The sequence below is a fragment of the Clarias gariepinus genome, chromosome 3, assembly GCF_024256425.1.
Source record: "Clarias gariepinus isolate MV-2021 ecotype Netherlands chromosome 3, CGAR_prim_01v2, whole genome shotgun sequence".
NCBI lineage: Eukaryota > Metazoa > Chordata > Actinopteri > Siluriformes > Clariidae > Clarias > Clarias gariepinus.
Window position 1 is genome coordinate 12,963,882 of NC_071102.1, and position 14,632 is coordinate 12,978,513.

General features: G+C 36.9%; 1 protein-coding gene across 1 annotated transcript in view; it reads right to left on the reverse strand.

Annotated features, from left to right (window-relative positions):
• Nucleotides 1–14,632, reverse strand: part of cdh16 (cadherin 16, KSP-cadherin) — a 43,279-nt gene that overhangs the window by 16,646 nt on the left and 12,001 nt on the right. Inside the window, exons 8-12 of the mRNA XM_053493070.1 lie at nt 8,949–9,074; nt 7,684–7,834; nt 6,135–6,347; nt 4,948–5,024; nt 615–806 (exon numbers count right to left, since the gene is read on the reverse strand). Coding sequence (XP_053349045.1) covers nt 615–806; nt 4,948–5,024; nt 6,135–6,347; nt 7,684–7,834; nt 8,949–9,074 — 759 coding nt within the window. The remainder of the gene's footprint in view (nt 1–614; nt 807–4,947; nt 5,025–6,134; nt 6,348–7,683; nt 7,835–8,948; nt 9,075–14,632) is intronic.

A 14,632-nucleotide genomic window follows, 5' to 3' on the forward strand; every position in this document is an offset into this window, starting at 1 on the left:
GTAACAAGAGCTAATAGAATACATAACATTTAAGTGTTTTCGCAGAATAAGTAATCTGGTCCACATTTGACTCAACTGTGATCTATCAATATTTGTTGTTTTTATATTTTGAAATTACTGCATTATCAACATGGAGTTTATATTTGGATTTGTGAATATAGTGTCATCAGTGTCACTCCTGATATGTGGGTCTGATGAAGTGGTAAACATGGAGCCGTTACTTACTTGCTAGCAGGGGCTATAAATATAATGGATTTCATTTCCATCTCACAAAAATGCCTTAATTCAGGCATATCATCAAAGCCCATGTGTACATATTTATGCATTGATGATAACGTTTATTAGAATAGAACATCTCTCAAAAACTGTTTCAGATAATAATCTATTAATACCAAAAAGACTGGCCTGCAGTCAGATGAAGACGTGAATTTAGGGGGGATTAGGGAGATTTTTTTACTGGGTGGGACATGTGACATGGGTTGAATACAGAGCTGGATTATTTAGGCAGAGGAAGCTTATAGTAAGAGCACAATCTCTTAAAATCCCAAACTATTCCTTTTTTTTGTCTAAACATAAACTCACTTTAAAATAAATGAGGGAAAATGAGAGAGTACCTTAGAGAGAACAAGAGAGACCTCATTAGTTTGTTTGTCCGTCACCAAAGAGAAGACCTCATCCTCATTTCCTGAATCGAGTCGATAGTCGACCAGCCAGCTGTCCCCACCCCACTCATCAGCATCCCATGCTGCCACCGCCGTCACAGTGGTACCCATCGGGGCATCCTCTGCCAAGTGAAATGGGCCATACTGAGAAAGACAAACAGGGAGAGAGAAAGATTTAGAAAGATAAAAGAGGGAGACAGAGAGCCTGAGACAAGGCAAACGAAGTGGGGTAAGATTAATATTACAGAGATCTAATATTCCAAATGTATAATATGTGAGGTAAGATTTAAAAAAACAAAAATACTGTTTTCCCTTTGACCTTGAATGTAGTCAATATACCAAAATGTTTCTGGTGTTTGTTTAAAATTATATTTCTTCGCTTTGCCTGGGAGCTACAGTACAATAAATGACTAATGCAAATAGCAACAATGAGCTTTCTAAATTTATGGAAATTCTATTTTCATGTAATATGTGATAAAAGTCAGCTATCAGTGCATTAATGTCTAACTATTAAATAATAAATTAAAACCAAGCTGTGTATTTCATGCACACTTTTCCCTAAATGAGGGCTTTTTATGTTAACAAGTTATCGCATCCCATAATTAATTAAGAGCGTAATTTTGAATATCCATGTTGATGTAGACTTTTTACTTCTGTTAAGTCACACCACAATTGAATGAACATCACTTGTGTAGATCCTGTATTGATATTAGCAAATAAGTGAGGGAATCAGAAGACATATAAAAGAAGTTATACCTATTTATGTGGCACAGCATTTTTACTGAATGAAACTACACACTGTTAACATCTTGTGATGGTACCATGCTATTTTCTTTGCTGTCTCCAAGTAGCAGCAAAGATCTGTAAAGTTCACCTTTATAAAAACAAATCAGTCCGGTGCACTATTAATTTTGGTTTTAGGCACAAAATATGAAGACCTAAATATCACATGAAGTTTGTTAGGTCAGTAATGAAAGCTACTGTATGAGGTGCCAAATCTAAGTTCAAAAGTAAGTATCTAAGTATCAATTACTCTTTTCTGAAATGTATGAAACATAAAGATATCATTAAAAGAGTAAGTTCTGACCAATGTACTGATAAAACCTTCTTTTCTTTATAAAGATTTAGTGCCTTGATTTATATTTAAAATTTACAATGTAACTTGGAACAAAATTCAGATAGAAAAGAATATCACACCTTTTTACAAATGCATAATATATATATATATATATATAGAAAAGGTGTCAGGCTATATTATGTGTTCTTAGTCAATTGGCAGAGAAGTACTGAAAATAGAAGAGCCAGAAATCTTGCAGATCCAGTATATCACTCTATCTATAATAGTTTGTGTTCCTGCAGTGAGTCTTGGCAGGTTCAGGCGAGGTGGAGAGCTTCTCCTATCTTGGCCTGTATATCTGCATGTTTGGAAGAACAGTAATCAGCCCTTCTCACTGAGCTTCTGATCGGCCAGGCTAAATCTGTCAACACTCACACTCCACTGCACCATCACACACTCGCACGGCCACACCATCTTAACCCGCTTAGGAGTTTTTTCCACCTCTTGCTTTGTTTGTGTATGAGTGATAAAGGAAGGGAGAAAATAGGCACGGATTTTGGCAAACACTTAAAAGTAACAAGACTAATCCATATAATTTAAACACCCTATAGAAGAACAAGCAATTTCAGAAAAGTTAACTAAAAACATGCACTTATGTAGCTGAATATTTTCAGCATGTGGCTATTGCTTAAGAGTGAGGGTAAGCGGTTTGCCCTCCAGCTGCATGTTCCCATGATTCAACACTGGCAGCCTGGCACTGTAAGTGCATTAGTTAAGACTGCATCCATCTTGTAAATCTTGGCTTCATTTCAGGGTAGGGATAGGCCTTATTGTCAGCAGCCAGGGGAAAATAAATGGCACTTATGTGTCGTTCTCCTGGCATGCATCATGAGCATTTTATTGTTTTTAGACTGCCGAGCAGAAAGCATCTCCCCTAATTTGGAAAGATCTGGAACAGTTTCCTGCAACAGGACCCTGATCAGGATAAAGAGGCTACTGAAGATGAATGACCAAATTTTATATTATTTTCTTTGTATGTCTAGTTCCCATCCTGCTTCATTAGATTATTAAACAGTGACTAAATCAGTACAGGATGACCATATTACACTTAATTGGCATTTAAATGTTTAAATTAGTTTGATCACCTGAAATAAAGGCCTTTTGTGCATTTTTTAAGGTCTGCAAAGTATTTTTAATTATTAAAACGTAAGTGATAAAGATTCCTGCTGGCAAAACAGCATATGTCAATGATAAAAAAAAAAATTAATTAATATGAATAAATAAATAAATAAATAAAATAATTATATATACAGTATAGCTAATGCACCTAAAGTATATATATAGCTGGTGGTCAATAATGGGGAGGCTTCAGACATCAAACTGTTCATTTGTGGGGGGTTTTATATATGTCGGGTAAAACAACGTTTTTTTTTTTTTTTTGCTTTTATAACATGTAAATTTTACCACTACCGGTAAAGCATTTTTAAATTTCTTTCTATAATTGGTTAAATAAAATTCAGTTCATCATTTTGCCTATTTTGTGCTGAAAAAGTATATGTTACTCTATATTGCACAGTTCTGAGCCCTATAAATATGTTTATTAAAAAACAACAACAGTGCTCTTGTAAGTTTTAAGAGCTATAATCCCACTTTCCTAGCTCCTCATTGTTCTTGCTTTGTTAGTGCTCTATCACAAAGACACCTATGAGCAATTCTATGCTGCTGTATTATTCACCCAGCGTGGGTGAGAGCATGGAAGGAGTATTCCAGAGCAGCTGCCATAAAAAAGTGAAGAAAGGTCACATCATAAGAAGATCACTGCTGGAAAAAGAAATCTAAAGGGGTATCCAAGACGAATTACCCTTTTAACTTTTTTTGTATGAGTAAAAGATGAATGCTGGGGCTTCTTCTGGAAGAAGGAGACTGGGAGAATGTATTTTTTTTATATAAGTGAAATATTTAGTGTGGAAAACCATCATACTATCTTTCTGTCATTTTGGTCAGAAATTAATTAAATCACTTCATCACTTCTTCACTTCATCACTAGTGATTATTGTTGCCCTTTGCCTTTATTTTTGAAAGGCGCTGATAATTGTGTAGCTGACAGTTTTTTTCTTTTTATGTTTTTAGTGTACACTGTTCATAGTGTAATATTCTCCAGGTTTGACATCAAGCTAGCTGTTGGGTTTATGCTAATGGATGCTGATAATTATTCATGAAAAATTCCACATTTATATCTTGACTCAGAATTCAGATTTTTGTTAGTTTTTTTGTTTTTGTTTTGCTGTTTTTGCTTTTAAATTATATTAAAATTAACTTTAAAAAAAAAAATATCAACCATGTTTACAATCTCATCATCTCATATCTCAATCTCATAGGGGCTTGGAGCCAATCCCAGGAGACTTAAAGCACAGGGCAGGGCACACACTATGGGCAATTTGGGAACACAAAATAGTCTATTCTACTGTACATGTCTGTGGGAGGAAACCTGAGCATCCAAAGGAAACCCACAAGCACAGGGATTTCAAATTATTTCCTCACACATTGACCTGAGGCAGGAATCAAACCCTTGAGTCCGGAGGTGCAAGGCCACAGTGCTAACCAATAAGCCACCTTGCCACTTTTTGTTTGTGAGTTCAATTATTGATATATTAATATTAATTCTGAATAAAAAATACTCTTTAATTGCCTTGGTTAAGGTTTTGGAATGTGTCTCCTTTCAGATAACGTATCGCAATATTGACTAAAGGATACATGTTACTGAAGTGCCATAAATTTAGGTTTTAAGTAACTGTCTTTCCCAGAGATTAACGTGATGAGCATTGAAAACACAATCCATTTGGAGCTCTGAAAAGGAAACCACTCTGATATATAAGCTCTTTCCTATAAACAATAAATTAATTTTTGGATTCCCTCAAAGACCTTTACCTGGCTCACATAAATAAATCAAATCAGCATCTGCCAGACCAGACCATCGACATATAAATCATGCAGCACCTCATATACAAACAAATACAGTACTTAAATTTACTGCATATCAACATCAGTAACTATTTACCAAAGTTATGCATCTTATAAAGTTATCATCTTAAGTTATATATCTTATAAACAGTCAAACACAGGTATATTGAATAACGTCCACATTATCAAATTTTACATATTTAAAGAATAATATTCATCTTTCTTACGAGACCTCAGATAAACACAGCCACAGAGCATGACACATACCTCATGCTGAGAGAAGACAGGTGCATTGTTGTTCTCATCCAGAACTTTAACTATCACAGTGCAGGAGCTGTTTAACCCTGCAGACAAATTATGTCAAGAATTGGTATTCGTGTTAAATGTAATATCCAACAGCATTACATGCAAAAAAAAGTATCATTAAAATGATTGATTATGCATCATGGTCACATTCACTCCTGATCACCTGTCAAAAATGACATGTCTCACATATCTATACATATCTACAGTACATCTCACATTTCTGTCTTTCTGTCACTCTAAGCAGATACATAATGTTGACTTGTGTCTGACAAAAATATTAATACAGAAGTTTTTTTTTAGCCACAATACTGTCTAAATACCAACAAGGACATCTGGCCTGCAATGCACTGGCTCTTATAAACACCATGTCTTGTCCACATTTGCTTCCTCTGTTTGATATTTAGCATGTTCAGACATTGAGGCCAAATCTAAAGGTCATTTTCAGTTTGTGGGAAAAAAAAGAGCAGCAAAGACCTTTTCTCAAGTTTTGAGGAGTGGTGGGCTACACCTACTTCAGTATGACTGACAGACAGAAAGGCAATGCTTACTTCATGAAAACTGGCAGGTAGCGAGACAACATCTATTTCATTAGGACTGACAGGCAGAGAAACGATGCAAACTTTTTTTAGGACTAACAAGCAGAGAGACCACACCTATGTCATAAGTTCCAACAGGCAGAGAGACTGAAATTATTTCAGACAGGCAGAGAGAGATCATGCATAGTTTATTAAGACAGAAGAGACTACATTTACTTTATGTGGACTGACAGGCAGACCACACCTATTTCAATGGGACAGAGAGAGCACACTTGCTTTATTAGGACTGACAGGCAAAACAGGGGACACTTTCTTCAGAGCTAGCAGGAAGACCACATCTTAATTGAACTTACATTTAGTCATGTTAATGTTCCAACTACTGTTACATAACCACCACCAGCACCACCACCACCTCCACTATCACTGCACTCTACTCATCTGGTAAAAATCTTGTTTACTAAGCACAAGGTCGGGGGTTCAAACCCCAGCATTACTAAGTTGGCCCTAATGCATCAGATTATGTAAAGGAATTAATTTCACTGTACTGAAATGTATATGCGACAAAGAAATGCTTTCTTCTTGATGGTTGGTGGTGATAGCTGTGTGTGCAACCTTTAGCATCCTCGGCGATGATTGTGAGTGTGTACTGTGGTGCTGTGCCCTCCATGTTGTCAGCTTGCACTGTGATCACTCCGGAATCTCGGTCCACACGGAAAAGTTGGCGTGGGCTTTCTGGTACCTGCCCTGCCAATCTGTAAAAAATCCTCACATTATCCGTTTTGGGGTCATCGTTATCAGCCGCCTGGACTGTGAGAATTTCAGTTCCTGATGGGCATTAAGGAAATACAGTTAGAAAGGTCAAAAACCCTGCAGCCATAATACTAACATGTTCAGGTATTACTTAAAATCAATGTATGTTTTAAAGACAACAATATTTTTTGTGTACTAAATAAAAAAAAAACAGATGTAACAATACCATAAATGTATTTTAAGATACTTAATTAACTTTTGACACAAACTTTACCTGATTATCACATGAAAATTTAAATGCAATTTTTTTTTTAGCTTTCCTTGTTTAAAAAAACAAGCAGAAACACAAACATCGAATTGTGATGGCTGGACATCTTGATCTAAGCATTATCAAAACACAAGATCTGATGGAGTGTTACAGTATGCAGTAGTAGAAAAGGAAAAAGGTAGAAAGGTGTAAGAACACACAGTGCATAGCAGCTTGCTGTGCATAGGCTCTGGCTTAGACTTAAACCACAGACTCATCTGCATGACCATGGTGACCCCTGTCCAACTTAAATGGGGACATGAGCATCAGAACTGGTGGGTGGCCAGGTGCATACACATTACATCTCTAGGGAACAGATGGCACAAGATGCAATACGAGAAGAAGGCATTCCGGCAGAAGCAGTGTGGTACTCTGGGAAACGTTGTGTCCTGACATTCATGTAGCTTTACCACATACAGTGCCTAAACATTGTTGCAGTCCAAGTACGCTCCTTCATGTCAGCCTGCGAACGAATTATGCTTGTAATCCAAGGTTCCACTGTATCTGAAATCTGTCACTCCCTCACTCATCGTCTACACCACTTTGTCCCATATAAAGGATTGTGGAGAGCCTAGAGCCCATCTCAGGACACTTAGGGCACGAGGTGGGGTACACCCTGGACAGGGTGCCAATCCATTACAGGGCACGAACACACATTACTGGCAATTTAGGAACGCTAATTAGCCTAATCTAGTCTTTGGACTGTGGGACAAAACTGGAGTACTCAGAGAAAACGCACTAAGCAGGAGGAGAAGATGTAAACTCCATGCACACAGAGATGGGAATCGAACTTGGACTCTGGAGGTGCAAGGCGACAGTGCTAACCACTATACAACCATGCCGCCTTGAAATCTGTCACTTCATGTTTATTTGTATTTAAACAATAATTAGAGCTTAATTCTGCGATAATGTGATATTTCTATGATCTTATAAAATGATCACAAACTATCTAACTAATTAATCATACACAGTTAAAGTGTCTCATTACCCTACAATCTACCCAGTCTGTTCTTGTATTCATGCTGTGATGATTAAATGACTTCGTGACTGTGTGTGTGTGTGTGTGTGTGTGTGAGAGAGAGAGAGAGAGAAAGAGAGAGAGACCTTTCTGTGCGAGTTCCTTGACAACTGTGTGATACTGCAACTGTGGGAAGGTTGGTCTGTTGTCATTGGTGTCTCCCACCATGACCCTCAGCTCTACCGGCTTTGCAATCTTTCTGCCATCTGGCCTCTCTGCTACTATGCTGATCAGGAACTGAGAGACAGGTGTTGAGAATAAGACATATTGACATACATTTATTTGGCTAATTTTTTATCTAAGTGATAAACACAAATAAATCCAAGCTTAACAGCTGGGTTTGGGTTTGCTCGAAGGTTCTTGGTTCTTTGACAGAAGGAACATTTTAACTCACAGCATCCTGGTCCAAAGCACAGAATGTTAACTGCTGAGCTACCAGGAATAATTCTAATTTGTATGGTTTGTCTAAATACAAGTAAGTCCTGTGTCTTTCCACTTGACTCCTGAACACAAAGATTCAATGTAACTATTGATTTATAGAATAACAATTAAGTCTGTTCTCTGTGGCATGGAAGTGCACTGATCTCACACAATTTGTTTTAAAAGAGAAAAAAAGAACAAACAGTTCAGCGTTTCAGAGAACCAGAATACAACACAGACAAACAAATCAAATACACACTACGTTGAAATTTGAGAATGGCAATCAACCTAATCTGCATGTCTTTGGTTTGTGGGAGGAAACCAGAGCCCTCGAGAAAAAACACCAAACACTTGGAGAACCTGCAACCTCCATTTACACAGTGATGGGAATTGAACCCTAGCCAGGAATCAAACCCAGCCCATGGAGATGCAAAGTGACAGTGATAACCACTAAGCCACCCTGCTGCAAGATATCGCAGCATAAGATTGTCTGATTGATATCTAATCTAAATGGCTGTTCTAATGCTTAATTTAGTGCACTTAAATTAGTATAATAAATGCACGGACGTCAGCAAACAGATAAGATTGGGTAACAGTAATGCATCTCAGCAAAAAGTGACATGAGACTCAAACAGTGAACAAACTGGTTCTCTATGATTATCATTACCATACAGATAGTTTTGTATAAACTTCATGTATAAGCTAGTGTAAAAAAAGTTAAATATGTATAGAAAGATTAAATTTCAGGTTTGATTTTAGTGGATTTGACTGTGGTGCATGATTCATTTCTAACACTAAAATGGAGAAAAGGTTTCTTAATGTGAGCTTGATACATTTTTAATATTGCAGATGATAAAATGGACAGATGCCAATTGCAAATCAATTTAAGGTTTTGTGATGTTCTGTATGTTTGTGTGTATTTGTCCTGTACCTGATCTTGGGTTTCTCGGTCAAGAGGGGCATTCAAGTAGATGACTCCTTCTCTACTTATGGTAAAAAGCATCTCTGGAAACTCTCCCTCCAGGCTGTACTCTACCAAACTCCCACTCCATTTCACCTGAGGAGCATGGCACACGCACACGCACACACACACGCACGCACGCACGCACGCACACACACACACACACACACATTTGAACCCCTGTTTATTCATTTGGCAGATGGTCTTTTCCAGAGAAACTGCCAAATACTTTCAATGAACAGAATGCAGAGTAAATCTGGAAGGTTTGAAAACCTAAAGGAGGCTTATCTCAGTTTGATGAAGTGCACGTGTAAACTTTGGCAAATAGGGTAAAAAGACTTTGTAATTTATACTTAAAAATCAGATAAGATAAGAATCCGATAGCTAAGAATCAACATTATTGTTTTAGGTCTCAAAAAAATTCAACCCTCATTTAAATGAAAGTAGGTTAAATCCATTAAGCAGTTTATATATGACACTAAGGATATCTAAATACGTTATTCATTTTCATATCTGTAGAGAATAATTCAAAAGGAGCAACAAACGTCCCACTCTCCAATCTGATACTGCAACAGGGCAAAAAAATATATATCAAAAGAATTGCAGTAGGTCAATATTCTCTGTATGCACTGTGGATTCGTTGCATGATTTTGAAGAATTTATTAAACTAAGAGAAATGTTTTGGAAAGTCTACAGAAAGCAATCTGACATTTAAAATGGTCTGCACAGTGTAGCAGGAAATTTGGACAACAACCAAAAGCCTGAAAGCACAAGGCGACCAATCAGCCAAAGTCTGTGAAAGTTCATGTGTGTGTCAGATAACAAGCCAGAAGTATAAGCTTGTTACTAAACTAAAAGAGCTTTTTAAAAAAATGTTTGCAAAAATAACGAGGCTCAATTAGGTGACATCAGTCTAGCACGTAAACCTTTCCATTAGGAAAGATTTAAATTCTGTAATAAAAGTGATAAAATGCATATTGAATACTTTAACACTTTATGCTTTTACATATATATATATATATATATATATATATATATATATATATATATATATATAGCATATATAATTGTACAATATATACAATATTGTGTATACACACACAATGTTGTATATATGCAGTCATGTGTAAATGTTATTGTCCAAATCCAATACATACATTACATAAACATATTTAACATATAAAGTAAACATTTAGCCCAATAAAGCAAAAAACTGCACATTCCAGAGTGGCCTTTTATTGTGGGCAGTATAAGGTACACCTGTGCACTACTCATGATGTCAGATCAGCATCTTGATGTGGCACACCTGTGAGGTGGGATGGATTATCTCAGCAAAGCAGAAGTGCTCACTATCACACATTTAGACTGATTTGTGAACAATGTTTAAGAGAAATGGTAATATTGTGTATCTGGAATGAATTTTAGATCTTTAAGTCCATCTCATGAAAAATCGGAGCAGAAACAAAGGTGTTGCGTTTATATTTTTGTTGAGTGTATATATATAGCCTATATATAAAAGCATAATGAAACTCATCTGATTACAGCTTGTCTCAGTATTAGACAAGTACATTTTTTTAAGATACAGATTTTTTTTACTATGCCATTATTAAGATACAAATTCAGTCTCACCTTAGTAGCAGAATTCTGCTGTACCTCAACCAGTTTAATCCTCCTACACAGCTGTTTCTGTTTCAATTCATGACTGTATTTTAGAATACATTGGAATATATGCATAGATGACTCCAGAACCCAATGCCTCAATGTTCTACATGATCATCACACCAGCTCTCAAAAAGATCCATCTCCAATTTAGAAGTTTATATATATATATATATATATATATATATATATATATATATATATATATATATATATATATATATATAAATTTGGAGAAACCTGGAAAAGGATGTATTATGTGAGGCTACGTTTATTCTTATGAGAGAATTTTTTTTTGCATTTTTTTAGACTGTAGCTCTTAAAGAGGTATGACACAATGGTTTGATACAGTTAGAAAGAACAAGCTCCCCCTGCAGTCCATGCAAAAAAGGGGAGAGTGGACACAGGAGCAAAGGGTTTTAGCGCAGGTCCCAAAGAAATTGTCATAACTCAAAAATTGTGCATTATCAAACAAGGTTAAATTTTTCCTACAGTAAGCGCTTTGATAAAAGTTTCATGGGAATGCTTGGGGAGGTCAACTTACACTGCATGTCAAAGTTTTCGGGTTAAAAAAAAGTGCAATAATGTCATTTTGACCCTTAAGACAAGGGGAGTATACTGTGAAGACTACACAGGGGTAAATACATGTTAAAAGACGTACTGTAAGTCACCTTTTTAATCCTATAAAAGAACATATCTTGTGAAAATCGTATATATCAACAATGATTGCCCAAGGATCAAAGTCGTGCAGAGAGCAAGGTTTCTAAATGATAGTTTAACAACCTTAACAAGCAAACAAATGTACACAGTATTTCCCATCTATTTAACTGTATTCAATAAGACATGACATGTTGGGTGTCTCAGGAATGCTTTTCTTCTATCATTTAATGCTTGCTCCTTATCCATAACAAGGTTTTATGACAATAAATGATGGAAGAAAAAAAAAGTCTTTGAGGACACTAAAAAGAAGCACAGCTTATCATATTATATTGTTATATTATAACACCTGCATACACTTGTGAAAGCATATGCATGAAGTATCAGAAAACATTACCACACTCAGAAGAACAAAATCCACAAACAAAGCTTGATCCACATGGAGGATTGCAGAGAATAAAATGTTTATATTTCAGTTAAAGTGAAAGTTTAGCAGAGCCCCAAAGCGGTGAGGAGGCAGGGATGAGCTGTTACTGGAGAGTGTACCGAGGTCAGCAGTTGCCAAAACAAAGCTGCTGCTCTAACCACAGAGGGATTTTCCACTCTGCTGGGAAAAAAGAGTGACAGGCGATGATGGACGGGGTGTGAAAAAGCACCGAATTAGGAGAGGAGTTTGGAGCCAAGCTTGACTACCACGTGCACATCCACCATGCTCCTGTACCTTCTCCATTTGTTATGGAGATGGCTCCTCAAGCCTCATGTCTTCTTCTGTCTGTGTACATGCCAGGGAGTTTCTCTTTACACATCCCTGCACACATTTGCAGAGCTTGGCAGCAGGGCAGCTGTGCTTGGAATAGATCAACAAGCTGCCCCGTGTCTCGTACAAAAAATAAAACCCTGATGTCATCTATTTAGTTTCCAGGCTTTGTTTGTCCATACAGATTATTAACTTTTGTGTGAGGGTAGAGTCTGATAATGCAGGGCTTTTGAAGTGCACCCAGTCCGAAGAGAGCAGCGATGCAGCGATGGTGATAAACGTTTAAAGCCGGGCTTAATTTAGCTGGTTTTAATGTAGGAGGATCATGCATTGACATGACTCTTAGCAGATTATTTTTCAGGGGATACGGCTTTGTAGGAAGGCTTTGGAAAAGTTGTTTTGGTGTGCAGTGTGGAGAAGTAATGTGAAATTGAATATTTGGATAATATAATTACATTTATTGCTAGGAAAAATGGAGGGAAGTGAAATACTTTAAAGGGGACACTAAGTTATCATTGTGAGTATGTGTGATGTAAAGGTTTCTGCTAAACTTTTCAGATTTATTCCCATGCACATAGAGCATTTAAAGTAAGAGAGAGAGAGAGAGAGAGAGAGAGAGAGAGTAACTAAGGGAATGTTGCCATAAAAAAGAAAATCAGTAGTCTTTAACATCACCGATCATAACAGCTGTGACGCCCACCACCCACATGTAAATTTCAGCACACAAAAAGAAAAAAAAGAAAAAAAAGCTTTCATATACAGTATGTACACAAAATGGTCTGGGAAGTGTATACAAAACAATTAACAACCACAGGAATCCCAAAATGCAAACATTTTCCTAGCCCACTCAAAAATGTTACAATAATAATAATAATAATAATAATAATTTTCCTTTTCTACACTACAGCCAGCCAGCCAGACAGACAGCCAGACAGCCACACACACACTCACACACACACACACACACACACACACACACACATGCACATGCTCCCATTGTCACAGCACCACGTGGAAAAGCACACGTTCTCTCTCACATGCACAAACATCCACATGCACTCACTGCCTTTACCTTGATGCTTTTGTACTTATTAAAGCGACCACATTGTGTGCAACTAAAGCAGATGACCTTGCTATTTAGACAGTGTTTGTTGCAAATTTTTACAAAAAGTCTTTTATTACCGCATGAAGGTTAAGCATTAATTTAAAGTTTATTGTTCAATGTCAGTATCTAAATGTGTGAGTACAAGCTGCTAGAGGGAACTGTTGGTCCTTTAAGCCTGATTCTTAACTACTGTTCAGCTGCTCACTGTGCTTTAAATGCTTTAGGGCTGCCAAATGAATACATTGAACAGTCTACAACCAGTACTGAACTAACTACAGTCAGAACTAAATGAAACAACAGTCTGTACATGTAGCTTCAGTAGGTTGTCCCTATTCACACCAGGGTGCATAAAAATAGATTCTGCAAATCGGATATATCTGGAAAATACCAAGTACATTTTTTTGCATTGGTGTGTGTGTGTGTCTGTGTGTGTGTGTGTGCGTGCGTGTGTGTGTGTGTGAAAATGAAACAAGACAAGAGGGTGAGCAGGTGACGGGAATAGTACACAAGCAAACTATTTATTCGAACACTACCTCATTTCCCTTACAATAACCCCTACCGGCCATGTTTAACAACACCTCTAGCTGAGCTTGCCTCTCATCCTTTCCACTGCGGTAAGAACTGCAAAGTGCTGCTTACTTTTTCCAGCCAATTAAAGTTTAATGGAAACAAAAGACAAGATCCATAGTGCTGATTACTGCAAGCCCATACTGTCTCTTTTCTTTCTCTCTTGTTGGCTCAGTTGTCCTGTGTTACTTTTTGCCAAGCATCAGTGATTTGTAAGGCAGAGATTGACAAAGAAAATAGAATCAATTACGCACTCATCATCTATACCGCTTAATCCTGTATATAGGGTTGCAGGAAGCCTGGAGCCTATTCCAGGTGGCTTAGGGCACAAGGCGGAATTAATTAGCCTAATCTGCATGTCTTTGGACTGTGGGAGGAAACCGGAGTACCCAGAGGAAACCCTCCCAGACCTTGGAGGTGCAAGGCGACTGTGCTAACCACTACACCACTATTTTTAATAAAAAATAAAAAAAAGATGAGAAAGAAAACTTGGATCAGTTTTGAATATTCGCTGCTTTTGTTTCTTATAACCTCTAAAGCACTTGCATGGTTTGTTCAACTGATGAAGGACTGTCTGCATATGTCCTGTTTCTATGGCAGTCAGACTTGCATCACAATTTTACTACATTTACATTTATTATTGAAGTACACCCCAGTTACTGCCTGAATTCATCTTTAGATGTACATACAGTATGTTGTGGTTATAGTATATATAAATTTCCTCACTGTAGAGGTTAAAATTAAAATAAATAGCCATGGCTTTCTATGCGATGCAAAACCTGCATTCAACTATATTAGTTATTCCTCATAGCAGTGGTTTCAGAACTTGCAGAAATTTATCACTTTTAAATATTCACTCGTTAATTTATTAGTTTTGCATTACATTTAACATTTACATAGAATAGGATT